This window comes from Micromesistius poutassou (assembly GCF_964030765.1).
Source record: "Micromesistius poutassou genome assembly, chromosome: 21".
Lineage (NCBI taxonomy): Eukaryota > Metazoa > Chordata > Actinopteri > Gadiformes > Gadidae > Micromesistius > Micromesistius poutassou.
In genome coordinates, this window is record NC_140291.1 from 9,250,038 (window position 1) to 9,268,580 (window position 18,543).

Genomic DNA, 18,543 nt, shown 5'->3' on the forward strand with positions numbered 1-18,543 from the left:
TCCGGGCATCTACACTTTTTATTCTCAACTATGTTAAGGAGGATCTTCCTCCCCCTCCTCACTGGAGAAGCCTCCACTGATATATATATATATATATATATATGTATACATTGGTATTAACCCTTAAAGACCTTTAAGTAAGACATGAACGCGCGTGCACTGCTTTTACGACGTTCGTAGGCTTGTAACTGTCCACTGACACGGTGCTGAAATGGGCTCTGTAGGAGGTGGAGACGCAAGAATGTTGTAAGATTAAACTCGATTTTGTGGCAGCAAATAAATATCTCCCGATCAAGGCCAACAGCAGAGTAGCCTACGAAAAGAATAGACTATTTGATTACACAATTGATTAGGCCTAGGCCGACATATGCTATTTCTAATATGCTAATAAAAAATGTGTCTGTGTGACAACTATAGTATTTATCTAAATGTGCTGATTTTTTAAACCTGCTTTGCGCTGCAAAGAGGGCAGACTTTCTCTGATTCCGCATAAGGTTTCATTGATTGGCGCGCACTCTCTAGTCTAGAATCTTTGGTGTAAACATTAAAAATGCAACATTCCATTAATTCATTATCATTCAAGCGCAGAGGCATTGACACGGCTATTGCTGTTGCTGGTCTAGATCCTGCCCATATTGTTGGGCAGGGGTATGCTGGTGCGGGCAATGTAAGCGGGAAAGGCACGCATTGCAGCACAGTTTCCTGCAGCAGTCTTTACTGCAGAAACCACGCTCTCAACTTGGTGTTTGTGCACTCCACTAAGGTCTGGGATGTTCATAACTGTCTAAACACGGTCCAATAAATAGTGAACTTCATCACAGCCTTGCCGAAGCGCCTACAGTGCTTTATGGCAAACAATCGCAACAAAAAACGCCTGCAGAAATTCTCTGACACCCGCTGGTCTCAGCATGATTCAGTAGTCTTCTGTCATTGATCAATATGAGGACATTTTAACCACGATGGTTGAATTAAAATCAGAGGGAGACAGCAAGTGTAGCTCGCAAGCGACCTTCCACACGAGCAATGGTTTCATATGATTTTATTATATGCCTTGTGATAGGGTTGCCTTGTGACGTGGCGTTTGATCGGTACATTTCGGCTGTGCATGTATTTTTGGAATTTTAAATAAATAAATTATATTTTTGTTGACTTCTAACATGTCTCTGTCTTTGCTGTTTAAATCTAGCAGTAGTCTACGAGTAATATATCGGCGGTAACCACTGTTTTTGGGGTATTGCAAAATTGCGCCAGCTGGACATTCCGTGGTATTGGATGTGTTTTAATAGAAAACATCCAATACCACGGAATGTCCAGCTGGTGACTCCACTGAGTCTATAGTAACGATGCTCTTAGCGCTCTACGAGTGCCCCTGGAGCCCTCGTTAGCTACGAGGGTTTTAACAACGTTCATTACGCAACGATGCTTTTGGGAAACGGTGTGAAAACTCTATGATGCTTGTACGATGAACTTAACAAACCACGTAGGCTAATGATGCTTTCGGGAAACTACTTTGGATTATAGCAAGCAACAAACAGTCTTAAGACCTCACATGAGTGCTGAACGTCTTTGTTTATCTTCCACTTGATGTTTGTTGACTGGTAAAGTAATAGGCAGGAGGCAGATCTATGTTCAGTCAGAGTCTATATACGCTGCCTGACATCAGCAGACTCATTCGTAAATGTGTATTATACATGCCAGCGAAAATAAACATGAGCTTTCAGATGCGTTTGATTCCCAGACTCGATTTCTAGTGTAATGCATGCCAATCTGGCAACCTACTAGGACGCAGCAGTCAAGCAGAGGCCACCGCTGGACAGTTTTTTATGCACACCCTTTAGAGGTAGAGGGATATTTAACCATTTCAGAGCCCCACTCTCCATGGCTGTTCATTTAGGAGGCTTGCTATTGATTGCTATTGATTATTGATTGAACAAAATATCAAATATCAGTACTATTTATAAAGTTTAAGCAGCTTGCCAAATTTTTCGTCAATGCTGAAAATAATGCTCAACTTTTCATGACTTTTCATTTTTAACCAGTTTAAATGTGGAAACTAGGTTAGATCATCAGAATTTGGTACTGTGACTTGCTTGACTTAATGCTTGACTTTCTTGCTTGTTTCTCACACCACACTGACTTGCTTGAGACTGGCTGGTTAAGAATTAACATTTGTCTTTGACTTGCACATGTGTGACTTACTCCCACCTCCAGTAATGACTGATACAAATATTTTTATATCTGGTAAAACAGGGGGTTATCTGAGTATTTGGTATCATATCAGATGCCGGCCAGAATTTGTTTCCAAACTTGTCAGGTTTGTTGTTCACCTTGTACTGTGTGAACTGACACTGCACCTATTTGGAAGCCAAGTCGAGGCTCAAGTCTTTTGAGAAAAACTGAAATCAATCACATCAATCACATCACTGTGTGTGCATCCTCAGTGCGACTTCTTAAACATTTAACGTGGTTGTGTGTTTTTGCTCTTAGTATCAAAGATGTCCAAACGATATATAGATGCTTCTAATGTGTCAGAGTCTATAAAGCTATAATCTTCATGTTGAACAGCTGTGGGCTAGGGCCAGTACAGCCTCTGGCTGCTGCTCTGATATTCAGCAGAGATGGGTCTGTTCCTTTCTCATTGCATGGCTTCCAGACCAGGTGCTTCTTCGGAAAGTGGCCTCAAATGGACAGGGTTAAAAGGGTTGGTAGAACCAAGGGCTACTGGACTGCTGGATAGGAGAAGTGGGATCAAACATAGCCTACAGGAATGTCCTTTTATGTCTTTGTGAATGACACTGAGGTACAGCGACCCAGTACAGCTCACAGACAGCCCTGATGGATAAGATGGCCCAACGGAATCACCAAAGACCTTCCTCTTTAAGTAGTGAGCGGTTCTAGGCTTAGGGAGACTGGGGAAGTTACTCTCCCACATAGTTAAGGCCAACACGTTCACTCTCCTGGTAGAGGCGTGGAATGACGTAGGCTAGGATAGAGTGGATGTCGGTGAACAAACAAGGTTAGAGTGTTCCAATGTTAGAGGAAGCCTATAAGCACTGGGGGAGAAAGGGAGTGATAGGAACCTGGATCCCCTGTGTATGTCTAAAGCTCCATGTCTATGATAGATGTTAGTGTCAGCTCCAGAGCTAGGTTGTGTGTAAATGTGTGAGTGTGGGTCTTGGAGCGTACCAAACGGTAACCAGGAGCGTAACAAGCGGTAACCATGACCTGACCCAGTGGTTTGCGGTGGTTGGATGTAGAAAGACCGAACACGTTCTAATTCATTGTCGTAATAAAACCCAGTATTCTTTTCCTTTGCTCAGTTAGAATCTTAATGTGCCAAATATGGATTGTGTCTGCTGCTGGTTGCAAATCATCCCCAATGGTGGCGCCCATAATGTGGAGTCCAAGGCTTCACAGCGGACATCACAACGGTTGTGATGTCCGGTGCATTGAGCTGATGTAAACATGGATGTACAGTATGTCACGTAGTTACAATTCCATAATTTCAGTGCTGAACTGACATATGATTTACCTATATGCTTATCCATATGCTTCCCTAATTGTTAATTATGTATGGAAATGTGAAATACTTCTGGTTCTTATAACATTTATTAAAGTGTCACTATGTTTCTCCAATAATTCGCTTGCATGCTAGACCCATTACTGATTCTATACTCCAATAATACATTTCGTAGTGGATTTTAAAATTCATTCTCTTGTTTTATGCACTCCGGCAGAAATTCATGATGAAGGTAAGATAAGTTTTGAATTGTAAAAATTAACACGTACCATTCCACTTACCCTCTGTTCTATGGGACTATCTAGCAAACAATGAAGTAATTTCCAAGTACACTATTTAACCTGATTGAAAGGGTTTGCATTACACAAATGTACCATAACATACCCACAGGGACTGTTTGATCATCTCAATTAATACAAAGGCCATTCAAATGTGATCATCAAATCTGTGACAAAATGAGTGTGTTTCATCCCATTCTGCTCTTTGACTCGTTGCGCTCTTGGCTCTACTCTGCATTGATCTTGTGTTTCCAGACAGCCCAGGGAAGCGGACATCGCACCTTACTTTATGGACATGCTGTTCTCTTACGACACTCCTACAGTGGGATGGTCAGTAGTGGACGATACTTTCGCTCCAATACTTCTTAAAGGATCTTTACCTTTACTACATGAACATTTTTATGCATGAACATTCATTTTTCTTACAATTATCCATAACTAATTATAAACAGTGATCTTCTTTAACTGAAAACCCTACAGAAGTATGTTTTTGAGTTTAAGAGATCCACACCTTCTTTGTCTAATAATGATCCTAATAATAATTGTAATATTAAATATATATATTTTAAAAAATGATGTTACGATGATTGGTATGCTCTGCAATGTTGACCTTAGCTTGGTAATCCTACAGTGATGAAGAATAACGGATTGTTATTCATTCATTTTATTCAATATTACCACGGGGAGAATAAATGTATAAAGTCATAAACAGTCAGGGTCAGTCAAGTAGGGTTCATTGACAAACACATAATTCGTGTAATCATTTCTTTTCTGCAGTACTTGTGCTGTTTGTCCACCTCCCGCTCATCAACAGATAAACTGGCCTTTGATGTGGGACTGCAAGAAGACACTACAGGTATAATATAACAGTCTCTCTCTCTCTCTCTCTCTCTCTCTCTCTCTCTTCTCTCTCTCTCTCTGTCCAGTGCAACATCAGACAGTGTACTCAATAAATACAAATAACAATAACAAACAATGCACACAGTTTCCATTGAACAAAGTTCTAAATATAATATAAGGGCTTCGAGTGCTCTGTGTCTTTTTGTGTGTGACCAAATGTGTGTGCGACCAAATGTGTGTGTGGCTAGGTGAGGCTTGCTGGTGGACCATCCATCCAGCCTCCAAACAGCGGTCGGAGGGAGAGAAGGTCCGAGTTGGTGATGACCTCATCCTAGTCAGTGTCTCCTCAGAACGATACCTGGTATGTGCTTTACTGTTATACGCTATGAGAGAGAGAGAGAGAGAGAGAGAGAGAGAGAGAGAGAGAGAGAGAGAGAGAGAGAGAGAGAGAGAGAGAGAGAGAGAGAGAGAGAGAGAGAGAGAGAGAGAGAGAGAGAGAGAGAGAGATATTTATCTTTATATATTGTGCCTGGAGCTTCTTCATTTTAGGGGACAGGCCACATGCCAGGGCAGCAAGGCCATCAAGTACAATGCAATAATGTCCACAGACACGAGAATATTCAGAGGTATTTTCATGACTGAATAAACTGTCCTCAATATTAAAACACAATTTGGGTCCCTACAAAAAAGATCCATGTTTATTTGTTGCGATACAGTATGATGAACAAAGCTAATATTGGCATGTTTCTGAGAAAAGGACATTTAAGTGTAGTGTACTGCAATCAAATATATTAAGCTTAAGAAGATATATACTGTTTCTTTGCATTAAAGTTAAATAAAGTGGATGATGTGGGTATGTACATTAATAGGTTTCAAAGAGTTTGTTGGATTATAATCATTTGCTGTTTAGAAAGTGTAGCCCTACATCCTAGTTTCACAATAATAAAAAGGAAACGTTTATTTACAGAAAGACTAGGGATTGGCCAGAGGAACAAGCTCAGTTCGTCTTGAACTCAACATCCCAAGCAAAACTCTCATAGCTTTAATTGCAAAGCAATTAACCCAAATACAAACATTAATCCCTGGACTGATTCAACATTCATCTAGGTTTGCTTCAATACATTCAGTTGTGCTCATCAGCCAATCAACCCGAAGGCAGGCTTTTAGCTTATTCATCGGTTTGTGTAGAGTTTGAGAACGAGATACAATTTCTAATAAGTAACTAGTATTTTTTCAAACAGATGATTTGTATTGTTTTCTATTTACCTTGACACAATCAAACATCAATCTAGAAAGAACAATCATTATCCACTTTTTTTTAATGCCATTATACACATACACGTGTGTGTGTGTGTGTGTCTCTAATGTGTTAGTGTGTTTCTCCCTTTCTTTCATCACAGCACTTATCCTACGGTTATGAACACCTCCACGTGGACGCAGCCTTCCAGCAGACCCTATGGAGTGTGGTCCCCATCTGCTCCGGCAGTGAAGTGGCCCAAGGTAGCCTGCCTTTGATATTCTCTGTTAACTTGTTTGGTGGAACCTCTCCGGGTCCCGGTGGTCCTGGTCCTGATGGTCCTGATGTTCCTGATGGTCCTGATGGTCCTGGTCCTGATGGTCCGGGTCCTGATGGTCCGGGTCCTGATGATCCTGATGTTCCTGATGGTCCTGATGGTCCTGGTCCTGATGGTCCGGGTCCTGATGGTCCTGGTCCTGATGGTCCTGGTCCCGATGGTCCTGGTCCTGATGATCCTGATGTTCCTGATGGTCCTGATGGTCCTGGTCCTGATGGTCCGGGTCCTGATGGTCCTGATGTTCCTGATGGTCCTGATGGTCCTGGTCCTGATGGTCCGGGTCCTGATGGTCCTGATGTTCCTGATGGTCCTGATGGTCCTTATTGTCCTGATGGTCCTGGTGATCCTGATGATCTTGGAACTGATGGTCCTGGTCATGATGGTCCTGATTGTCCTGATGGTCCTGATGTTTCTAGTCCTGGTCCTGATGGTCCTGATGGTCCTGGTGGTCCTGATGGTCCTGATGGTCCTGGTGGTCCTAATGGTCCTAATGGTCCTGATGGTCCTGATGGTCCTGGTGGTCCTGATGGTCCTGGTCCTGATGGCCCTGGTGGTCCTGATGGTCCTGGTCCTGATGGCCCTGATGGTCCTGGTGGTCCTGATGGTCCTGATGGTTATGGTGGTCCTGATGGTGTTAATGTTCCTGATGGTTATGGTCCTGATGGTCCTGATGGTCCTGGTCCTGATGGTTCTCGTCCTGATGGTCCTGGTCCTGATGATCCTGGTCCTGGTCCTGATGGTCCTGGTCCTAATGGTCCTAATGGTCCTGATGGTCCTGGTCCTGATGGTCCTGATGGTTCTCGTCCTGATGGTCCTGGTCCTGATGATCCTGGTCCTGATGGTCCTAATGGTCCTGATGGTCCTGATGGTCCTGGTCCTGATGATCCTGGTCCTGGTCCTGATGGTCCTGGTCCTAATGGTCCTAATGGTCCTGATGGTCCTGGTGGTCCTGGTCCTGATGGTCCTGATGGTTCTCGTCCTGATGGTCCTGGTCCTGATGATCCTGGTCCTGATGCTGTGCTCCCCTGTTGCAGGCTACCTGATCGGGGGAGATGTGCTGCGGCTTCTCCATGGACACATGGACGAGTGCTTGACCGTAGCATCCGGTGATCACGGGGAGGAGCAGAGGAGGTCAGTCACATGGGGCAGAGGAACAGCACACAGGTCATGCACATCAATGACCTGTGTGCCGTAACTGCAAGTAAAAGGAATAGTAAGTAAGGGATAATGTATAGAACACCGGTCATTATCGGCAAAATAAGCCCAGACAGCGCGAACCGGACTCTGACGCGTTGCGGAGGTGTCTTGCTTCGCCCTGATGGAGTTTATTTTCGATAATGACCGGCGACGTTCTATACATTATCCCGCTTATTACAGGGCTACTTGCCAAAATGAAAAAATAACTTCACACAGTGTGTCTTTTTAGAAAGACGTGAATCAGAGGCAAAAAATCCACTTTCCTTGACAGCAGCCATTATATGCTTAGCAACGGTCAATTATTGAAAAATCATTCACCACCAGAAGTCGGGAAGGCCCATGCAAGTGAACGGAGCATTCCACAGCATTGAGAAGAGCCGTGTAATAATCATTTATAAACATTGAATTTATTGTATAGTGCCTTTAAAGGGGTAGTTCGGAATTTTGGACATCGGACCTGTGCTAGGCTAGCGCAAGTCGAGGGGAACTGCTAGCCTGCCAATAAAAACAGTTTTACCCACTCCACAGTACACCCGAGGCAAACCAATTATAACACCAGACTATCTATGTAAATGTCTGTGTTGATAGAATAATGTTAGAAATAAAACTACCCTTGCATCTCATTGCATTTAGTTTATAATCCGGAATCTGGAGTGCGCTTCTCTGTTTACGTTCTGCTGTAGTGAATTGGTTGCCACACCGGAGCAAAGTGAAATTCTGCCGCTCCTGAGAAAGTAGTCCCTCAAAATGTAATGCGATCATTGCGATACAAGGATAGTTTTATTTCTAACATTATTCTATCAACACAGACATTTACATCGATAGTCAGGCGTTATAATTGGTTTGCCTCGGGTGTACTGTGGAATGGGTAAAACTTTTTATTGGCAGGCTAGCAGTTCCCCTCGACTTGCGCTAGCCTAGCACCAGCGATTTCTGCAACTAGAAGGACTGAATGAAAAGTGTTGAAAACGGTCTCCAATGACAAATAACACACTGGCTCACTTGGAAATGAGATCCGATGTCCAAAATTCCGAACTACCCTTTTAACACTCATAGATAATAGATAAAGATGAAAAACTGTCTCTGAATCATTTGCATATACAGACGGCCAGGATACCGAAGGTGAGGACAGAAGTATATGTTCGGGGGAAAAGTGTTTAGTAAAAATATATGTTTTAAACTGGCTTTGAAGATGGCAGGGCTGGCATTAAAAAGATGTTCGGGAGAGAGAACTCAAGAGTCTGGGTCATTGCCACTGAATCACTGGCCTCCAAAACACTAGCCATTCTAGTTCTGGAGATCAGAAGCTGGAGAGGCAGATTGGAGGCAGATTGGAGGCAGATTCCGATGGTTGTTCAGATCCCTTGGCCAATGTTTAGTTAATGTTTTAGGAGAAAAAGCATCACAAACAAAGTGGTTTATCTGACTGACTTCCATATACATATACCACTTCTAGATATACATACCAATCATAGCAAGATATAAAGTACATATACGTAGAAATCAAGACAGTGGTATCTGACATAAACAGATGAACAGCAATTTGCCGTACAGGCTTTGATCAGAGATGATTTTGATTTACTTATTGGGTCATCAATGTTGATACAGCATACATCCCAGACCAGGCATGACTCCTTATGAACCCTGCACCCTAGTGCTGAGTGGTCCGGGTTTTGAAAGTTTATCTCAACGTTACGTGGTCAGACTGATATTCAGCGAGAAACTAAAATGTGAACTGCAGATCAGCATGGTCTCTCGATGCCTCAAAGGTCATTAATAATAATTTTTAAAAAATCGCTGCCGTTTGTTTTTAGGCATTTCCAAAGTCACATTACTGGGAAACATGTTCTAGTCTTGTAGTTTGTCCGTAGCTCTATGTAGGTCATGGTACTACAGGTTTGCTCTTGTTTTACAGTTTTAAGTGGGCCAGGCTGATTGGCTCCAGGAGACAGAATGAGCGCTCACCCTCCGCAGTGAGATAGGGAGAACTCCCATAGGATGGAGAGAACTTATAATAATTACACTTTCCTGTTGTCTCAGAGGGAAACAGCAGTGTGGTTAAGGAGAAGTGTGTTAATAAAATACTAATTGTGCTTGATACAAAAGTTCAAGTGCTTCTATATTTAATAATTGATATTATTTGAAAAATTTACTGTTTGAAATTACTGTTTGATGCTCAAACTGATCTCAACTAATGACAAAACAATGTATGTCATCAAAAGTTTAGCTTGACGGGTGTTCAGGAACCGATACAATTATTCATGTGTAGCCTCAATAGAAATGTTAAGTGTCTGTGAAGTCCAGCACCGCTACCTTCTGCTGTATCTTCAACACCTTGTTCTCACACCTTAGGCACCTTCCTCTGGTGCACATCAGCCTCTCTGAGGTCTGCTGTGTGCCTGGTAGAACCATTCACTTTAAAAAGTATGGACATAAGGCCAAATATGAAGCAAAAGAAAGAGAAACAGCCCATTCACACAGATTTCAGCTTGTCTGCATTCAGACTTTAAACTAGGAATCTAAAGTGTGTTTGTGAGACGGCACATTGGTTCACACAAGAGCATTTTTAGGGTGTGTATTGGCCACCCTGACTTATTCTGCAAATTTTGCAGAATTATGGTGTGAATTGAATTGCTGCCTTTCATTAACAATTGCCAAAACTCATTATTAACAATCCATAATAACTTTTGCACGAAATATAAAGGTCAACAAGGAACTTGGAAATTAAATAATATAACAATGAACTAGCCACTAAGACTCTAACTGAATAAAGAAAAGCATTAGTTTCTTTGTATCAGGAGAAGACGTAAGACAAACTGCATGTTAGACTCCTGCATGAGACAGGGGGCCAGGGGCATGGTGACGCTTGGACAGAACGCACAGTCCTGCACCTCAGGAAATGTGGAAAGGTTCTCTTTTAAGTGCCCCTGTTTCTTTGTCTCTGCAGAACGGTGAACTACGAGGGCGGAGCGGTGTCCATCCACGCCCGGTCCCTGTGGAGGCTGGAGATGCTACGGGTGGTGTGAGTAATTTCATCCCAGTACATCTTTATGGGCTGTGTCACGAGCAGGCTTCCTATAACCTCAAAACCCAGTTAGGAACATTCCTTATTAGGTACCTCCTTTATGAAAGTGCTGCATTAAGTGGCCTTTATGAAGTGGCCTTCATAGAATGGCCTGAGCAGGCAGCATCACGTGACCACACCTAAAAGTTCTGTTGGACATGCGTCTGTGTACTATGGTATGCTATGTACAGTGACTCCAGAATCACTAGGCTAGCCGTTATGTTTTCTTCTTCTATAAAATATGTTAAAGAAAAACAATTAAAAATACTAGATGTTGGATTGAAAAATTAATTACGCCTTACGTGTGTATGTATGAACTAATGTTGGTCCTGTCTTATTGGATATACCGTACACCGACCAATGAACCATTTGATGCTTCCTTGAATGGTTGCAAAATGATATTCCATAGTTGGCATGTTACCTTGCTTCCAACTGAATTGGGACAGTAACACGCCACAATATGACCTGTGTTTGTCACCTATGTAGGAAGCATCCTTGCAAATGAGACACGGCTTGAGAAGCAGATAAATAATCCTATTCACATGCCCCAGTATCATTTTTCCTTTTGACTACAATATTACCACAGATTGTTACTAATGGTAAATCATTTGACCTGGAAATGACAGCTTTATGTCCAGTGAAAATGTAGGTTTAAAATGTGTAAGGTGTAGGTGTAAAATTGAAATACATTTTTGATAATACAATCAATTTAAATTGTGTATCTACTTTCAGCTTTTTCAGCCTTCCAAGAGCTATACAAAAAAAAATCAATTGAATCATCAAACATGTTTTACTTTTATGTACCAAAGAACATTTGTTATAATGTATTGAGAAAAGTGCTCTATTAGATATGATACTTTAATCAAATATATTATTTGGGAAAGTCCTGAAACCTGCAAACAAATGCAGAAACTTTGTATGCTGATGACCAGACCAACGCGGAAGCTATTCAAACGTTATCAACCCTGAAAAAACATAGACGGTCATAATGGTATTTATAAGGCTTGGCCCCCGTAAAGCCTTAATTGTTGTTACTACTACGACTGCTACTGCTACTACTGCTACTACTACTGCTACTACTACGACTGCTACTGCTACTACTGCTACTACTACTGCTACTACTGCTACTACTACTGCTACTACTACTACTACTACTGCTACTACTGCTACTACTACTACTACTGCTACTACTGCTACTACTACTACTACTGCTACTACTGCTACTACTACTGCTACTACTACTGCTACTGCTAATACTGCTACTACTACTGCTACTGCTAATACTGCTACTGCTACTACTACTACTGCTACTGCTATGTGGCCAGGTTTAGGTCTCTAAAGGGCCTGATTGAACGAGGTGGTGTTTGAGCAGGTGGAGTGGCAGCCACACGCGCTGGGGCCAGCCGTTCAGACTACGACACGTGACCACAGGGAAGTACCTGAGTCTGCTGGACGACCGCTCCCTCCTGCTGACGGACAAAGACAAGGCGGACGTCAAGTCTACTGCCTTCTGCTTCAAGTCATCCAAGGTAAGAGGCCACCTCAAAGGGAACTGCACCCAAGAAGAGCTCCTCCAGAATGGGTACTTTGTGGGGGAGAGCCAACATCAATGCTTCACTTCCTCCATGTTTTAGATCAGAGAGGAGGGGCTTTTGAGAGAGAGAGAGAGAGAGAGAGAGAGAGAGAGAGAGAGAGAGAGAGAGAGAGAGAGAGAGAGAGAGAGAGAGAGAGAGAGAGAGAGAGAGAGAGAGAAGTTGGAGGTACAAATCAGGCCACTCACCCATTTAAAATGGTAAAAAAAACTGTCAATGAATGGGGAACATTACGGATCACAGATGTCGTTCTCTTGGAGGGATACATTTTTTTTAATAAAAAATGAGCTGCACAAGTAAAGTTTATGTGTGGGAAAAACTGCATTAGCTTGGTATGCAGGAGCCAAATTTCTAAGAAGCTAATCAAGGGAGCCTCAATCGAACTGAAACATGGCATGGATAAAGGAGGTCTCTACTGGGTAAGTCGTCCTGTGTTTCCTTGGAGGTCAGGGGGTAAAGGTCATGATGCCATTGACATGCGACCAAACAGAAAAAAAATAAAACAACAGATTTTTCTGGCTTTGAACATTGTTTGAAACAATGCAGATTATGTAACTACACAACTCATCCAAATATGTACCATAGGTCTTGCATGAGATTTAAAAATATGCCTTTTTGTTAGGCAGAGACAGGCAAAAACACTGAAGTTGAAGTTGAAGTTTATTTATTTCACAAAGTATATTGATATTGAAAAAAAAAGAAGTAAATAAACAGGATTATAGCCAAAGGCTAATTTCCATCCTTAGTCCCTGACAGGTAGACTAAATAAATAAATAAAAACAAAAAAACAAATCAGAGTAAAACATCATAATATACATAATTACACTGGATTTGCACATTAATAAAATGGCATAGATTACTTTGTTGAAGACCATGGTGACACCGTGGTAAAAAATAGATTTTACCACGTTCTGAATGAAAGAACACTTATTTTGGGTTCACTGCCACTTGAATGGGTGTCGTATATTTCCCCTCCTGGCTTCATAGCCAAGTGGGTGACCAACCGGGTGATTACAGCACCCTCACACGGCCAACTGACTCATCGCGATGGGGTTCTTGACTGTGAGGAGAGACAGACATGTAAGGAGGGACAGACATCAAGCTGGTCCAAGACTTGAGTTTGTTAGCTGACTTTGATACATACATACATACATACACTGACCATTTGCCCCCCCCCCCCCCACACACACACACACACACTATACAAAGCTTTTTGGGTGTCTTGAAAAGCGCTATAAAAATGAAAAGAACAGCCTTGCACAGAAACAGTGCCAGTTAATTAACCTACACTATTTTGCTTCTTTAATGCATCCCTCCACTCATACTCCACCCCTACCGCCACTCATCACACTCTACCCCCATTCATCACACTCTACGGCCACTGATCACACTCTACCTCCACTCATCATACTCTACCCCTACCTCCACTCATCATACTCCACCCCTACCTCCACTCATCATACTCCACCCCTACCTCCACTCATCATACTCTACCCCTACCTCCACTCATCATACTCTACCCCTACCTCCACTCATCATACTCCACCCCTACCAACACTCATCATACTCTACCCCTACCTCCACTCATCATACTCTACCTCTACCTCCACTCATCATACTCTACCCCTACCTCCACTCATCATACTCTACCCCTACCTCCACTCATCATACTCTACCTCTACCTCCATTCTCTTCAGGAAAAGTTGGATTCCGGGATGAAAAAGGAAATAGATGGAATGGGCATGGCGGATATAAAGTATGGCGACTCTGTGTGTTACGTCCAGCACATGGACACCAGTTTGTGGCTCACCTACCAGGCCATGGACACCAAGTGTGCCCGCATGGGCGGAGTGCAACGGAAGGTAGAGTTTCTGATCAATCCTTCACCAGATGGACTGGGTGCATTTTACTTGACAGCCAATGGCTGTAGTGACGAAAGAGTGTTGCGTTAATGTTTTTTGGTATTGATTGAAAATAACTGTGATTATGAAAAGAGGAGGTATCAATTTGACAACATGATATAAGCGCCGTTTATGATATTGAGACTGAGTTGCTGGGATGTGAGTGGAAGCCATTGTGGAAGGTTACTGGGAGAGACCGGCACAGTAAATCCACCTTCACTGGTCGTTTCACAAGGTGTTGGAAAGAGAGAACCGCTGTGACAGAGAGTTTGGAGGAGAACTGTGATCACGGTCCTGTCGGCTGGTAATTTCCCTGTGATCAGAAGAAACAGAGTATGAGTTGAGAGGTTTTCTTTGTTTCAGGCCATCATGCACCACGAGGGCCACATGGACGATGGACTCACGCTGTCTCGGTCGCAGCACGAAGAGAGTCGTACAGCTCGAGTCATCCGGAGTACCGTCTTCTTGTTCAACCGCTTCATCAGGTGAGCAGACCTCAACACACACATTCACCTGGATGGGATTCTATGTGCTCCCATGGCTACAGTGGTTTTTGTTCATGTGACACATACTGTAGCACTCTAAGGCTCTTCGGACCTCTGCATCTCTGAAGTCCCTCTGAGATATCACAAAGATACAAACCTGACTGTTCTCCTCTGCCCAGGGGCCTGGATGTGCTCTCTAAAAAAGGGAACACCTCTGCTCTCGATCTGCCAATCGAATCGGTCAGCCTCAGTCTGCGTGATCTGATAGGCTACTTCCAGCCCCCGGACGAGCACCTGGAGCACGAGGAGAAGCAGAACCGGCTGCGACACCTGAAGAACCGGCAGAATCTGTTCCAGGAGGAGGTAGGTGGGGAGCTGGGGGGATTGTGGGAAATACAAACATTTGCTGATTACTTACACAATTAGATTTGTTTTCATAATATACTGCAGCTCATATATAGGAACTGTGTGCTGCATACATTCAGACAATAAAAGTCATACTTTTATTGTTATGAAAGGATGAATGAACCAAGCTTGTTGGTGATCACAGAGTCACTAACCTCACCTCGTTCTGTATGGTGGGTGGTCCACTGACTCTATTCTAATCCTATCACTAACAGTTGACCTAACCTATCAAAGTATCTTGGATCACGTTAACGGCCCAGACGGTTGGTCCTAGTACCCATGGAACACATGTTTGTTACGGACAGGATACCAATGCCCCAGACCATCATCAAGATCTCCTCATAACTTCCATCAGTAGGGTTTCTAGTTCAGCTGCAGTCCTCACAACCCGCTGGGGCTTTTATTGTTTAGATAACAGATTCCACTATCCCTCCATTGTTTAGCTCATCCATATCCATTATGTAACAGGGATGCTTCTATACTTTGGCCACAATAAACACTGAGACTTGATGTCTTGCTAACCTTCCACATGATGATCACCAGGAGACACACACAGTCCAACAGTATACATACACCTGCAGTACCAGTACCCCATACAGTCTCTCCTGGACACTTGTGTAAACCCTTAAACGTGTTCTAGTCCAACCCTCCATAGTGCTTGAATTATAAAAACCAAAGCCAAGCTGGCTGGGTGGATACGGTAGATGTTTGGCCCCTGCTCCCAAAAGCATCCATCAGTTATTTGGCATAGTTATTCCATTTGGTGGATTGAACAGGATGGAAGTGAGTGATGTGCCATCCTAATGGGATCCTTATTGGGCATTACAGGTGTCAGTTTTATGACATACATCTTGCGGGAATTGACTCCCTGCACCCTTGTCGTTGTTTTGGGACAGGGGCCATCTGACAATATCACCAGGCCCTGGATGATGATGTGGATTTGAGAAATGGTGCGGATGATGTAACAGCTTCTGCTCCACAATTCTTGACAAATGGTTGCCTGATATTATTTCACTAGCACATTGTCTATTTAGTGTACACTCATCTCTACAAACAGATGTCTGCTAAAACCGTTTTTTTTTACTATTTTTTTTACCGTATTTTAACATCTGGGGGTACGGGACAATATTTAAGGAATCAACCTCAGAAAGGTTTCAGATTGAGGGACAAGTTGACCAGACAGTTCAGCGTTGTCATCTAGGGATCAACTGGAAATTGTGGTTGTGTGAAGATAAAAGGGTTCATATGAGTAACGAAAGGGGAGGAACAAATTGAGTGTGTGTGGATAGGAACATGGCGATAAAAGTTGGAGTGGAACAAGAGAAAATAGGATTGTCTTTGCCCAGTCTCCCTAGAGGATGAAGGATCTGTGATGGTGTTCCGATAGGGTTTGTACCCCACCCCCTGCTGACTCCTCCTGTGTCTGCTGTCCCTCTTGTCTTCCAGGGGATGACCAGCCTGCTCCTGGAGTGCATCGACCGGCTCCACGTCTACAGCAGCGCCGCCCATTTTGCCGAGATTGCAGGGAAAGAGGCGGGGGAGGCGTGGAGGTCCATCCTTAACTCGTTATACGAGCTCCTGGGTGAGGAGACGCAGGAGGACTCACATCCTCACACACTAGTGATGGCCGCTCCACACCTTGGGGCCTACTGTCAGCCACGAGTAAACTAAATACACATTGACCATTCAAATTCAAATTCTAATAATAGTGCTTATATACGCTGTGATTCAAATGACGTTAATTTCAAACATGACGCAGCATACTATTTTAGTTTCAACACACCTGTGCTCCATTGGACCCAGTCAGCATTTGACTGAGTTAGAGGAAATGAGTGGAAGCAGGTGAGTTTAACTAGCTCTCTCAGTGAAGTTCAAGCTGCTCTGGAGAAAAAAAGCATGCTTCCGACATCACAGAGTGACGAGTTGCACAGGGATAAAAGATAAATAAACTCAAAATGCAAGGTGAAGAAAAGTGAGTTTGGCAAACATTTGAAGAGGTAGTGAAGAAGATGGTACTGGTGCTGGCTTGGATTTTGATGGTTGTGACTTACTTCATAAATAAGACACAGGACAGCCTAAGACAATTCATCAGTATGAAATACAAATGGAAAAGCATCTTTATGCCTCCAAAACCCGGTGGTGCGGTTCTGCAGGCGAGATTGGGGTCTGGGTTGTCCTCCTCGGGCATTACTGACTCTCCACCTGTACACCAGCAGGCAGGCACCCAAACTAGCATCATGAACATCCACTCTTCAACATACACACACATACCAGCACTCATTCATGCATAAAAATACTCTGTTATACACTCAATATTCATGGAAATTACGGCATATTTTTGCATGCCACTTCCATGAGCAAAGTAAGAGCACGGTTGGGACTCTAACTCTCACTGAGACACTGAGTGAGATCATCTGTTTTTCGCTTTAAACCAGTGACGTGTGTTCAGGGTAGGCAATCTTCCACAAATAACATGGGAAAAAAGTTGTGATAACTTAAACATGAATAATATGTTAAATTCAATTCAACAATCATGTCTATTCTCGAAATGCAAAAAATGTCCAATAGCGTAAAAACCCAGCGAGAGGTACAGAGGTCAGCGTAGTAGGCCTGATCTCAAGTTCCCACTGTGGACTACTGCTACTGTTTAAGCAGGGTCAGCACAAACCTCTGAGCCTGCCCTGGCTCAGTGGGAGGTTTTGTCACTACGAGCATGTTTCCTAACGTTGATTGGACAGGATCTATCTCTCTGGCCTGCCCTGGCCATATGTGCATCAGTGGGTGGGAGATAAATGATGCCTTGCTTTTCAGCTTGCCTCGTAACAAATTAGCAAATGACAATGACTATTCAGCATTCGGGCAATGTCCATAAACGTAAATTAAGGCATATTGCATACTCCTTCTTTCGTACATGAAAGCAAATGTCATAAACATGACACCAATGCATCCAATGGGAAAAATGTGACTACTACTTTTATGGAAGTAAATCTGTCTCATTGGATTTTGAAAATAAAAATCATTGAATTTTAAGCACTGAATATTTATGCATTGAAATATACGTTATTTCAATGGATTTTTTTTTCCACTGAATTAAAGCCATAGAATTTTTAGCTATGAATATTTATGCATTGAAATAATGCATCCGATTTTTTTCTTCTGAATTTAACTAAATATTGAAAGTTGAAAAATTCACTAGTCTAAATTCTGATTCATAATCATATGTATTAATTTCAACTTAAATATTTTCAATGTCCCCAAATCCAACATGCCAAATTCAGCTGCAAAATTCAATGTACGAAATTTAGTGTTAACATCGGGGGACCCAAGAAAGAGCAATTGATCCTAGATGCTAGATCGCGATCAAGCAAAGAGAGCAAGCGGGTCTTACAGCCAACAAACAGCCAAATGCACTCACACACGCGCGCGCGCACACACGCACGCACGCACGCACGCACGCACGCACGCACGCACGCACACTTCACATACACGCATTAGTTCATTGTTTATTTCACAAACTGCAGTAAAAGGGTTAAAAAAACCGGTGTGCATTATAACAAACACATATATACTCCCCCTCATAGCGATGCTGTCCACCATCGTTGCTGTCCCCCATAAAAAGCTAGTCAGGTTGATTTACCTTTGAGCATTTCCTATTATAAGCTACTGTGTAAAATGCTGTTTAGAATT

The 18,543-nt window shown here is 42.9% G+C and overlaps 1 protein-coding gene across 1 annotated transcript in view; it reads left to right on the forward strand.

Annotated features, from left to right (window-relative positions):
• ryr2a (ryanodine receptor 2a (cardiac)) overlaps positions 1-18,543 on the forward strand; it is a gene marked incomplete at both ends in the record, with an annotated part of 147,965 nt that overhangs the window by 22,492 nt on the left and 106,930 nt on the right. The window contains 12 exons of the mRNA XM_084485587.1: positions 3,738-3,752; positions 4,054-4,128; positions 4,576-4,654; positions 4,887-4,999; positions 6,039-6,138; positions 7,247-7,343; positions 10,357-10,431; positions 11,846-12,002; positions 13,763-13,927; positions 14,330-14,451; positions 14,631-14,814; positions 16,303-16,438. Coding sequence (XP_084341713.1) covers positions 3,738-3,752; positions 4,054-4,128; positions 4,576-4,654; positions 4,887-4,999; positions 6,039-6,138; positions 7,247-7,343; positions 10,357-10,431; positions 11,846-12,002; positions 13,763-13,927; positions 14,330-14,451; positions 14,631-14,814; positions 16,303-16,438 — 1,318 coding nt within the window. The remainder of the gene's footprint in view (positions 1-3,737; positions 3,753-4,053; positions 4,129-4,575; positions 4,655-4,886; positions 5,000-6,038; positions 6,139-7,246; positions 7,344-10,356; positions 10,432-11,845; positions 12,003-13,762; positions 13,928-14,329; positions 14,452-14,630; positions 14,815-16,302; positions 16,439-18,543) is intronic.